This window comes from Callorhinus ursinus, unplaced genomic scaffold, assembly GCF_003265705.2.
Source record: "Callorhinus ursinus isolate GAN/ISIS: 27379988/994484 unplaced genomic scaffold, GSC_fseal_2.0 scaffold68, whole genome shotgun sequence".
Taxonomy (NCBI): domain Eukaryota; kingdom Metazoa; phylum Chordata; class Mammalia; order Carnivora; family Otariidae; genus Callorhinus; species Callorhinus ursinus.
The window spans coordinates 216,878-229,278 of NW_027397130.1; the positions used below are offsets into that span (position 1 = coordinate 216,878).

Here is a 12,401-nt window from a genome sequence, read left to right on the forward strand (position 1 = left end):
AATTCTTTAATGGAATTGTTTGGGGTGGTTCTTTGTGCATAGGTGCAAATGGACCACCAAGTCTAGGGATGCATAAGGAATTTGGAGAAAATGCAGACTGTGTCATTTTGTCTTAATCTGAATTGAAACAACATTGGTTTGCAGTTTTATAAATTTTATAAATTTCTAGGTTAGAGTTCTTCTTGCTGACCTTATAATTAAATTCACTTGATGTTCTGTTCCCACGCTCAGGAGAAGCTGCCTGCTCGTGCTGCATTTTTGTCCCAGCCACGCAGAGAGACTGAGTGACCCGTGCGGTTGCTCCTGCATTAAGCATAGACTAGGGATGTCACAAGTCTTGTTCACCCAGAGCAAAATCAGCAGGGTTGTTGCTGCGGGGCTGGGTTGTTTACTTTTTCTTTTTTTTTTAAATCATGACCTACAAAAATCTTAATTTGCAGTTGCTGGTTGGTTATGTCCATTATGTTGTAGGTTGTTTGGAAAGAATGAAATGGATGCTAAATGTATGCTTGTCGTTGGTTATAATTTTTTAAGGCCATTTACAAGGAAACCATATAATTATGAAGGAAAGGCCCTTGGTGACACTTCATAAACCGGGTCATTGCCTATTCACTGCAGAACTTTTGGGGTGTCTGATGTTGGGTGCCATGAGGCAGCTCCCAGCATAACATTCATCCAGCCACTGACTGGACATTGCCGAGTGGAGGTCAGCTCTGGGACAGGCGTTAGGGTGAGTCAGGGACCAGCTGTCTCTGGCCTGGGCCTTCCCTGTGGGAGTCTCCTGCGCAGAGGGGGGAGAGCTGTGAGTGCATGGTTTCAGGAAGGCAGGAAGAAGGTGGGGGTGCCCCATAGGAGAAGCGGGAGCACCTTGCAGAGGTGTGTGCATCCTACAGCTTTTCCAGCATGGTGGATGGCCCCTCCACTGTGGCCTCGGACATCGGGCTGATGGTGGGACTTCCTACATTCCTGATGCCACCGAGGGAGTCCCCAGGGGGCTCAGGAGGGTTCGGCAGTGACCTGGCCTTGCTCTGTGTCAGCAACAAGCTCATGAACATCCCGCCTGGTGGGCGCCGAGTTGTGGGGAGCTGGGCGGGGCTGGCAGGCACCTCCTCTTCTGAGGGTGTGCCAAGAGGGCTGTCGCCTCTCTGTCCTTCTAACGCGTGAGCCCTGTGCTCAGTGCACCCTCACCCCACCTTAGAAGAGGAGCTGCTGCTGGCTCCATTCCCACAGGAGCCCACAGTAATGGTTCACTGAGCGACACGCCATCTCAGCGGGCTGACTCAGCCTGTGTCCTGGGAGCGGTATGGGCACCTGAAGAGCAAGCACGGTCACTTCGAAGGGGACAGGGAGGAGTTTACCCCGACACGTGGGTTGAGAGACGGTGGACCCACTGTTGGCATCTGTGTGGCTCATTCAAAGCACGTGGTAGGTGGCATCCTTGCTTCTCGGTTGGCTCCCCAGGAGCAAGTGGCCCCTGGGTGCCCAGTGTTGGCTGAGAGCAGGGTTTGCTCAAGCTGGCCTCACGGTCCACCCTCGGCCTCACAGTGCAGGGACTGTCTGGGAACCCCTGGTCTGTAGGGCCTGGGTGGCGCTATAAGTGGCTATGAGGGCCTCAGCATCTGCAGCTGGCCCTGGATGATGTCCATGGGGAAGGGTGTGTTGCCGGCCAGGGACGGGCCTTCAGACTGATCTGGTGTTTAGGGCTTCAGCAGAAGGTGACGGGAGGCCACAAGAACCCACTCACAGCCAAGCGGGAAGCCCGGGAGGTGAGGGAGCAGAGACGGGTAAGGGGTGGAGGCCGCTCACCTCCCACAGTTGGGGGCTTCACTGGCCACACAAAGACCACACACGGTCACAGAGCATGCGTTCCTGCACACGCGCTGCACGTTTGTGTGACCGTCACACGTACGTCTTGTGAGTGTGGCCTCTGCACACCCCCGGCCGCAGCTGGTAGTTCAGTGTTCCTGAGGAATCGGCACATGTGCATCTGTGGCTCCGCGGGCCCCCAGCCAGGGCCCTGCGTGTGTGTGGACCGGGTTTTAAGTGAGTTCGACTTGCCCTGTTTCCTAGTTGTGAGTGTTGGCAGGTAATTAGAAGTTGATCTACAAGTAAATTTGGTATTTTTGTTAACAGTCCAGAGGTCTTTTATTTTTTCACACCTGTCATGCCGTGAGTTCACAGGGTTAGGGTTAGAATTCGGGAGTATAAAAGAAGGAAAACAGCTAACTGAAACTGTTAAAACATTGTTTCCATTCCCGAAAGTAGCCACTTCAAGGACTGGATCCATAAAATAAATGGAAGTTCTTAGTGAAATGTGGCTTTGTGATAGCACCGGGCTAGCTCCCTTGTTTCCATCTGGGCCACGGTTCTGGGGCCTCATGGGAGCTCCCGGAGCCTGAGGATGCTGCTCCCGCCGCCGTGCTCCCACATCTTCGCGCTAAGCGTTCCCCTTCAGTCTGAGGCTAGTGAGGACTGGGAATGTCCCTTCTCAAGGGGCTCTAGTGTGCACCGCTGGAGCGGGTGCTGACCCGGCACCGCCCTCCCCACGGCCCCCCGGGCCGGTGGAGCCCCCCCCCCCGTGAGGTCCACGGCAGCGGGTGCCCTCTCCTGTCGCTTTCTGTGCCCTGTTCTACTGACCCTGACCCTTCTGCATTTTATGTAAGTATCCGTCTCCCGCTTCCGCTTCCTGCCACCTTTCAGGTTTCTCGTGCGGTTCCATGTGATCTCTCCTGTGGTTTGCTAGCTCTCCCTGTTTTACTACCTTCTCTGGCTGGCCCGGGGTGTGACAGCAGACCCTGCTCCTGCTCCCCCACCCCGGGCACGCTGCGTCTGCTCGTGCCGTCAGCCGCAGCGTGTTGTCATCTTCCGCAAAGTCTGCCCCTCAGAGAGAGGCTGCGCCGGGACGTCTGCCTTCACACAGCTCTCCCCCTTGGCTGCCACTCACCTCTTTCTGATGGGGGCGGTGGTGTTGCCTCCTGAGCCTGACGGGTTTCTTCCGCCTAACTACCTGCAGCCTGGCCGCGGCCTCCAGTGACCCAGGCGGCTCCAGCATCTGGGTATCGGGCGCGGAAGGCACCTCCGGGGGCTTTGCCTCAGTTTGTCCTTACCTCTTCCCACCACCCAGCTGCACAGCCATGGGCTTGAAAAGATGATTTCTAGAGATCCGTTATTTCAGTGGTTTTCCTTGTGATGCTCAGTTTTCAGAATGGTCAGGCGTCTCACCTGTTGGGAGTGTCCTTATGGTCGTGCCACCACACCCAGACCCGGGTGGGCCCCGTGCGGACTGCAGGGAAGCCATGTGGTGCCGGGCGCAGGGGCCGGTGTGGCGGGGAATGGCAGCACAGCCCGTGAGCCGGCGCTCTGTCCCTTTGAGCAGGTGCAAGCCTTCTGTTCTCACACTTCCTCAAAGTTTCCACCCTTTTTCCCATTTGCTCAGTTGCCAGGTTGAGGGGCCTGACCCACATGGGCGCTAAGACTCCCAGCAGGTTCTGCGTTTCCTCCTCTCTAGGTATGGCACCTGCAGGGGTGGGTGTGACAGATGTCCAGGGATTTAAAACAAGCACAGGTCATCACAGGTTCTTTGGGGCTACCGTTACCCCTGCCGAGGGCAGGACCGCGGACAGGACAGGCAGAGGGAGGTCCCTCCCAGTGGCATTGTAGCCAGGGGTGTGGTGCTTGGGGCCAGTGGCAGTCTCCGGCCCCGTGTGGGGACACTGCAGTTTGTCAGTGACTGAAAGTCTGGTTAAATTGGACTAGACCCGCTCTCGTGTGTTTTTGTTGTCACTGACAGGAGTGATTATGAGCTTGTTGCTCTCAGATTCACCCTCCTGTGCACAGAGGCCGGAATCAGGGTGGGGCACATGCCCACCGCGCTCCCCAGCAGTGCACCCAGCCACCCACAGGATTAGTGCTTCAGGCCCTGCAGGGGGAGGTCACGTGGGAAGAGCCGAGAGTAAGCCCAGGCATCCCTGGCTTTACCTCTGAAGGTTGGGAGACACCAGCCTTTGGACCAGATTTCTCCCCAGGGTGGCACCGGGAGGGCTGAAGTGCATGAGCTATGGGGAGGCCCTGTGGGCTACTGAAGGCGTGGCCACTAAGTGTGGGCTCTGCTGGGGGATGCCCGGCTCACCTCCGCTGCTTTCATTGCCAGGCTCCTCCCTATAGGCTGGCACACGCATGCATCCAGTCCTGCGTTCCTGCACCAGTGCACGCAGGTCACACACCCCCCCCAGGTGCAGCGGGCCTGCAGGATGGAAGCTCTTGTTTCTCCCACGTCCCACCCTCCAACTAGAGTTTGCCTTGATGACTGGTGTTTGCATGGTGCTTTACAGTTCGTACATGGCCCTGTTTCTTCCTCAGTTCTCCTGGTGGCCTTGGGAATACAACGGTGACTCTCCCTCCTGACTATGTTCTGTGAACTTCATACTGTGATCAGGCTTTTCCGGGACGTTTAGTCAGTGAGAAAGGAATGTGGTGGTAAAAACTGATCAGCTAGCAAATTACTTTTTTATTAATCAGAAGTAGAAAACATTATGTCTTACATGTGATGAATAAGAGGAAAATTGATGTCGCCATTAAATATTTTGTGACTACAGGCAGCCACCCCCAGGCCGGGCCTGCCTTCTGTCTCCCCTGATGTGTGTCTGTCCACCGTGCCATGTGCCTAACAGAGGCCACGTGCTTCCACACAGAAGAGGACCTTTCCGCCTCTCGCGTGTACGCCCTGAGCGGTCTTGCCGAGGTCTGGGCAGGCAGTGCCAGAGAAGCAAGGATGGGCCGAGCCAGGAGGTGGAGCACAGGCAGGGCAGCCTGGTGACTCCATGGCGTCTCTGGGGGCCTCATCAGGGGGCAGGGGGCCTCACAGAGGCAGCTGTGTGACCCGGGAAAGGTCCTCACCTGGGGCCCTCTCTGGGACGGGGGTGGATGGCACGTATCCCCCCCACCCCAGGTCCACTTCGGTGTGTTCCCAAACGCGTGAGACCAGGAACATGAGATCCCCTAACGAACATGTCCCCCTCTAATGGGGTGGCTGCATAGCTTGTCGTCCACATGGGGGCCTTCGGCGGGTCCGAGACGGCGGTCCCGGGCCCAGTAGTGCTGCATACGCTCCTGGACACTGGTGGTCTGGGGCTGAAGCGGGACACCAGGGTCTGTCACCACAGGGCCACACAGCTGTGATGCAGTTCCTGTGGCTGTCAGTCACTACAGCTGGGGACAAAGCATCCAGACCCAGGGGTGTGAAAGCCAGCCGTTTATCACATGCACAGATCCCACGGGTCAGGACCATAGAAAGGGCTCCGTTCTTGCTAGGCCTCCGCTGGGCAGGGGGCTGGGGCGCCTGGGGGCTTCATGACTTCCTTACCGCCTGGCAGCCACTTCCAAAAACAAGGTCCCAAGAGAATGGGCTGGCGGCCATGTCCCCTTTATGACCTTGTCTCGGGACCCCCGGATTCAGGGGGAGGGGTTGCAGAGCCCAGCACTCAGTGGGATGCAGGTCAGACCAGCTGTAGGCAAAGCGGGCAGGTGACTACTGTGAGGGTCACCCCACCTCCCAGACCTCCCTCTGCCTCCAGGAACCTTCTTTTCTACTTTCTTTTTTTTTAATTTTTTTAAAAATATTTTATTTATTTATTTGGGAGAGAGAGAGAATGAGAGATAGCACGAGAGGGAAGAGGGTCAGAGGGAGAAGCAGACTCCCCGCTGAGCAGGGAGCCCGATGTGGGACTCGATCCCAGGACTCCAGGATCATGACCTGAGCCGAAGGCAGTCGCTTAACCAACTGAGCCCCCCAGGCGCCCTCTTTTCTACTTTCTGACCTTTTTTTCCAGCCAAACTGCCAGGTCTCAGAGGCTCCCATATAGATTCAGAGTTTCCAGACTGTAGGGACCGCCCTCCGGGATCTCGAGCTTTCTGCTAACTTGGCGGCACGCGGTCCCAGAGGAACCAGCTAACACCTGTCGAGAGCCTTGCTCTAGGGGCTTCTCCCTGGTATTTGGAAGGAGTCCGTGCGTCCTGCTAGCAGCACACGCCCTTCGCTTCATTCATCCTGTGCTTACTAAGCACCGACTGCATCCAGGGTGCCAGGCCCGTGTCAGCAGCCTCTGCCCCAGAGCGAATGTAGGGTGAAACATTGAGTGTGCGTCCTGTGCCGTCACCAGAGAGGACGGGGTGTGTGGTCTGCACCGGGCGCCTGTGTGCTCCATGGAGGCACCTCTTCAAGAGGAAAAGGTGCCTCGTGGTTTCTGCCCTGTGGGCCAGGCCACTTTTCTTTTCAAAAAGTGTTGAGGCACACACAGATACCCTCTTCTTCATCTGAGACCAGTGCCCCTCACAATCAGCAGTCGAAGGCACAAAGCAGTGGCTGCCCCAGAAGTTCCCGTGTCACGCCATCTCCTACCTGCCCTGTTTCTCCTTGTGAGACCCCCCCCCCCACGCCATGTGACTCTAGCTTTCATCAGAAGCCAGCACGCCTGGGCAGGAGGGATGGTTGCTGGGGGGGGCAGCCTCCCTGGGTACTCACCACGAGAGCAGCATGAACAGCTCAGATCTGGGCCTGGGGGGGCAGGGGCGCCCTGGGTGGGGGTCCTGAGTGGAGGCAGGCGGGCTGCCCAGGTGGAGGTGGGGTGTGCCCTGGGCGGGGGTCCCAGCACTCACTGGGAGCCGCATGAGCCCCCCCTCAATGGGACAGGCAGGGCAGCAGGCGTCTGTTGCCCCCAGTGGCAGCTCAGGGCATGGCAGGCAGGGGGGGGCATGGCAAGGGTGCAGTTCAGCCCCTTGGTCGGCCTGTGAGTGCGCCTCCCAGCTCTTGGTCGTTTTCCTGTTTTCTCTCAGAATCTTTTCTGTCCAGTGAATGCCGGTTTGACAAGACCAGAAAGGGGCAGCAGACACCCCAAGCAGTGTGTCCCAGGCCGGCAGGTGCAGGGAGGCCTTACCCCTGGCAGGGCGCTAACCCAGCGGCTTCCACAGGCTCCCAGGGGGGAGCCAGCAGTGTGTCACATGGTCAGGTGTGCCTTTATCCCAGTCAGAAAACGGGACATTTCACCAGGGAGGAGAGATGGGGGCGGATAAGCCCGTGGAAAGAGGGTCAGCACCGCGAGCCATCAGGGAACCCAAGTTAGACCCGTGATGTGGCATCAGCACAGGCCTGAAAACATGGCCATGTCAGATGCTGGTGAGGGTGCAGAAAAACCAGGTCACTCACTCGGCCGGTGGTAGTGTGAGTGGGTGTAGCCACTCTAGAAAACAGGTGGGCAGCTCCTAGAAAAGTAAACGTGAAACCACCGTACGACCCAGGGGCCGCACTCCTGGACAATTGCCCCGGAGAGATGGGGACACATTCACACAAAAACCTGTGCGTGAATGTTCACTGTAGAGCGCTAGGAGGTGTGCTATACGGTCTGTGCAGGGCAGTATTTTTCAGCCCAACAAGGAAAACGTGTTGTTACGCACAACAGCCTGGACGAGTCTCGGGCAATTGGAGAATGGAGAAGCGGCCATTCGCAGAGGGCTACAGCCTGTCTGTTGACACAGCGTTCTCGAAAAGACAGATGGGCGGTTGCCGGTCAAGGAGGGCTGGGTGTGGCCACAAAGGCACCATGAAGGTTCCTTAGCGGAGGGTGACTTGCATTGGTTTTTCAAGATGTTATCATTGGAGGAACGGTGTAAAAGATAAACAGGATCTCTGTGTGTTATTTCTACTGCTGTGTGTTATTTCTACTATTTTCTCAAAAAAAAAAGTTTAATTAAAAGAACCCAACAACAAAAAAATTAAAGCAAGCAGAATCTTTCTTAGCTCTTCATTAATATTCCTGCATTAATACAGATTAATCACTATGCATAAGTGCTATAGAGAGCAAGATTTAAGAAATTCAAGGATCATGGTGGAACTTTTGATAATTTATTTTTATGTGTTTATTTACTTAATTATTTTAGAAGGAGAGAGGGCATGAGTGGGAGGGGCAGATGGAGAGGGAGAGAGACCACACATCCTGCTTCAGCACCCCTGGCCCCCCAGCAGCCCTGGCCGCACCTCCAGCACAGCTCAAAACCTAGGGACAGCACCTGCGCTTTGGTTTAAGTGTCTGTGTGCAGGATGTTTGGGATGTCTGAGACTGCTCAGCGGTGAAGGGTCCCGTCCTACAGAGTCTGAGTGAGGTGCGGAAAGAGGCTGGTCCCCGCTGCATGTATCTGGGCCTGTCGCTGCAGAAGGAGCTGCTCCCATGGGGGCGCACCCAGCAGCACAGGGCCTGCTCCCAACCCCACCCCAGGTGAGGCTCACAGAGTTCCTGTAAGGGCCCGGGAGTGGCCAGCAGCCAACCCTGCCCTGCGCTCTGTCTACCTCAGAGTGGTCAATGGTCAGTAAGATCTATGTCACCGAATCAGTCTCCTTATTAAGAAATTATCGGGGCACCTGGGTGGTGCTTGGTAAGCCTCCAACTCTTGGTTTTGGCTCAGGTCGTGATCTCAGAGTCATGAGATCAAGCCCCACGTTGGGCTCTGCACTCAGCAGGGAGCCTGCTTGAGATTCTCCCTCTCCCTCTGCCCCTCGTGTCGACTTGAGCTACAGTCCAGGAAGAGCACCACTGGGGTAGCTGGGTGCCTGACCTTGTGAACAGATCATTGTAATTTGAATGCGTTAAGGGGGAAGCATCTGTGACAACTCTAACCCAGAGTGGTTTCACGGGTGCTGCTGGGGTCAGGACCGTCCAGCATGGGGTCCACCCAGAATCCTGCACTGTGTGGGTACCCTCCCTCTTCCCCTTTCCTCCTGGAAGTTTCCCCCAGCCCGATCGGATGCAGGTCTCTGTTAGTTCCCTGCTGGATGTGCCAGCTTATGCCAGGTGAGATGTGGACCGGTGTGTGCGCGTGTGAGCTCACAGGGACTTTCTTTTGTTAAGTTCTGTTTTGTTGTTTCACAGATTATAGGTTGCCAAGTAAGGAGAGAGCCCCCCAACTCCACTGAGCGATACACACGGTGGATCAACCAGCTAGCACCGGACCAGCTTCTTACTCAGGTACCCCTGCCCTAGTCTGGGAGCCCACCCAGGATGTCCTGAGAGCTGTTAGTCCCTGTGTTTGCCCGCCTCCTGGGTCTGGCCTGGGAAGGAGCCAGAACCAGCAGGCAGGTGCAGAAGGCCTGGCTGGAGGCTGGGGTGGGAAAGAGGTGTCCAGGAAAGGCCCAAGTTTCTGGCAGGACTGGGGGCCATCCCCAAGGCAGGCTGCCTTGGAAGCAGGCGGTATGAGGGAGGGAGCTGAGATGTGCCTTCTGGGTGGGACTGGCCCAGAAACCACCCGTGAGGCTGGTGTGACCTGGAGAGGAAGCGGGACTAGGGGCTCTGGTCCCGGCTTTAGGTTTGCCAGGGGCTGGAGTCCCTGGAGTTAGCTTCTGTAATTGAACCTGCTTCCCTGGCTTTTAAACTCGACACACACAAACACACACACACTCTATTCACATACACACAGACAAACAAACTCTATTCCCTCACACACACACACAAACACACAAACTCTGTTCCCACACACACGCACACAAGCTGTATTCCCTCACACATAAACACACACACACACACACAGAAAGTGCTTGTGCATTTGCATTTACTTGTCACATTTTGAGAAGATGAAGATTCCGTGAATGGCCTTTTATAGATACCAGTGGTTAAAGGCACAGAGAAGCTGATTTGTTTTCCAACTCCTCCTAAAGCTGAATAGGCAGGAGAGTAGCCAGCATGTGGGCCCTGCGTAGCCTGCACACTCCCCTCATGGGACGTGGAGCCTTGAGGTGGGAGCACATGGACGTTTGCGGGGTCAAGGGCAGGTGGTGCCGCTCCTTCCTGCCCCTGCCGGGCAGTGGCCAACAGAATCGCACCAGGTCCCTGCTGTCTCTAGTGGCTTCCCAGCTAGAGCAGAGAATGCCTGGGTCTGGTTGTGAGCATCATTACACGTGCGGAGAAGCACACAGTCTGTGGGCCTTGCTTCTCCAGGCCCTTCCCTCCGTAGAGGGCCTGTGCCGTTCACGATTCTGGGATGTGCTGCCTTTTTACAGACACTTTGTCAGGACACGCACTTGTGTTTGCTTTTTACGTTTTTCTTAACCAAGATCACAGCTGATTCAGTGAAGAGCTAGTAAGAGCTTTCATATTCCTAACTGGGGAATTAAAATTTCATAATCAGTGTGAAAGCTTCTGGCCTCCAGTTGGCCCAGAGGTCCGCCTGATTTGGGGCACCCAGAGGCTCCTTGGACAGGGCCAGGCTCAGCCCAGCACCAGCGAGGGTTAGGAAACACTCAGCTCTGTGAATATGGGAGCACTGGCAGCTGTGTGGAGTCGGACTTCTGCCTGTGTGTTTGGTTCTCTGGTAGAATGTGAGTCATGCAGGGACTATGTAACCAAACACTGAGGGTGTAATTTAAATGCAGTGGGCACTTTTAGAGCCAGAAATTCGAGTTCTGAGTCGAGAGCTAACAAGACTTAACTATTAAGCATCATAGAAATAATTAAGGCAGGGTCCTCTTAAATAGTGTTTTTCTTTATCAAGTTAGGAGAAATTAAAGTCTGAAGTTTTTCAAAATAAACTGAAAGAAGCTGGTGTTATTTAATCCACGTATCAGCTGCCACAGGGGCAGAAACCATCGCCGCTGTGTTAATAAGGTGAACAGACCACCAAGTGAGGTCTATGTTCATCCTATAAGCTGATCTCATTTGTGAAGTGGGGAGCAGCATGATTTGATATTTGGTGCCCACTTTATGCCTTTAGTGAGGCACTGTTCCCTAGGGACCTGCATCTCATGAATCAGGGCGACCAAAGAGGGGGCAAGGCCAGTCCCTCCCTGCCCGCCGCCCCAGGGTTCTGGCAGTGAGGGCTGGAGGGGAGCAGAGGCAGCTGGCCCCTCAGGTTGAGGGCTCGGGCTACACTCCTGATCAGCAGCAGGCCTGGTGAGGAGTGCTGGTGTCATGATCCCGCCAAGGCCCCCTCCTGGTCCACACTGCAGTGGGTGCCCAGGGCCAGTCACACCTGAGAGGCCAGTGGCCTCCATCAACTGCATTACCTCAGTTTTGTTCATAGAATTCAGGGGTTTAAGCACAAAATCCAGACTCATTCTTTGACCCACTCATTTGAAGATATTTGGCAACACAAAGTAAGGGTCACCTTTGGCCAATTTAGAAGACTGTGTGCATGTGAGCAGCATCTGCAGCAAGACTTTAGAACTTACCTGCTTGTGTAAAAAGACCAAGTTTCATACTCATCTACCTCAGCGTGTCTTTCCCTTGAAAATTTGTCCTTCAGAGCAATGATTTTATCCAATTCTAGCCAGCACTCATGACGCTTAAAAACTTACATAAAGTGAAACAGACTAGTCTGTACTGTTTTTCTTCATCTTCTCATTTAAAGGGAGCATCATAAAGCATGTCTGTAGTACAGATCCACATAAACTGACAATTTTCAGCATGGTAGAGAAGTGGTTCCTTAGCACATTTCTCTAAAACATACTATGGAGAGAGGAAACTTTTTATTAATGTCTGTTTCTCTATTAAACCCAGAAGCCACAGATCTTGGATTTAACATCAAAGTTTATTCTTGTTGCTATGTGGGTGTTAAAATGTCAGAATACTGGAACATTTGTTATCTGTCTAAAGATAGTCTTCCAACAAATTAGAAATAAGGATAATAAACCACAGGAATCTGGAAATGAGTCATACAAACTCTGCTCTTCTTCTCTGAGAAGAATTCGTATCACTTCCTGGTAAGATACCACTAATGAGGTCTGAATTTCATTAAATGCTTCTTTCTTCTTTTAACTCCAAGGCTTTTCCTTTCTGAATAAAAACTGAGCTCATTTTAAGTCTATAATCCATACTTTTTGTCTTTTTGAGAACCAAAAGCATCCAAAAGGATCCATCTGTAAGCGTATGTTCCTCCTGCGCCTTTCTCGAGGGCAGACTCTGCTCAGGACCAAGTGGCCAGAGCCCGTGGGCTTTGTTTCTGGGTGTATGTTCCCATAGGCACTGAAAGGCACTACACAGAATTTATTTTTGCAAAGTGCACTTTCCGTTGGTGGCAAAACAAGGGGAGAGACAAAAGCAAACCCCCAGGTCCCCAGAACAGCATCATGGGCCCGCAAGCCTCGCTTGGGAACCCCTTCTTTTTGACAAAGTTCTAAGAAACTGGATTATGTGATTTTTCAGTTGGTGATATATCAGAACCAGGAGACAAAATCAAAAGGGAATCAGAGTGACAGCCAGGAGCTTCTGGGACTTACTGCAGCAGCGCCTCCCCCCACCCCGTGCGCCACCCCCACCCCCTTACCTAAGTGCACCTCCCCCGTATGCGCGCCCCCTTACCTAAGTGCACCTCCCCTGTGCGCGCCCCCTTACCTAAGTGCACCTCCGCTGTGCGCGCTGCCC

The 12,401-nt window shown here is 54.3% G+C and overlaps 1 protein-coding gene across 9 annotated transcripts in view; it reads left to right on the forward strand.

The window, feature by feature from the left end:
* The window catches only part of B3GNTL1 (UDP-GlcNAc:betaGal beta-1,3-N-acetylglucosaminyltransferase like 1), a 117,951-nt gene that overhangs the window by 42,097 nt on the left and 63,453 nt on the right, over nt 1-12,401 (forward strand). For 8 of the 9 annotated variants that reach the window (XM_073886126.1, XM_073886124.1, XM_073886122.1 and 5 more), the window contains one exon: nt 8,919-9,014. The exons of the other annotated variant lie outside the window; for it this stretch is intronic. In XM_073886126.1, coding sequence (XP_073742227.1) covers nt 8,919-9,014 — 96 coding nt within the window. The remainder of the gene's footprint in view (nt 1-8,918; nt 9,015-12,401) is intronic. 9 annotated transcript variants of the gene reach the window in all.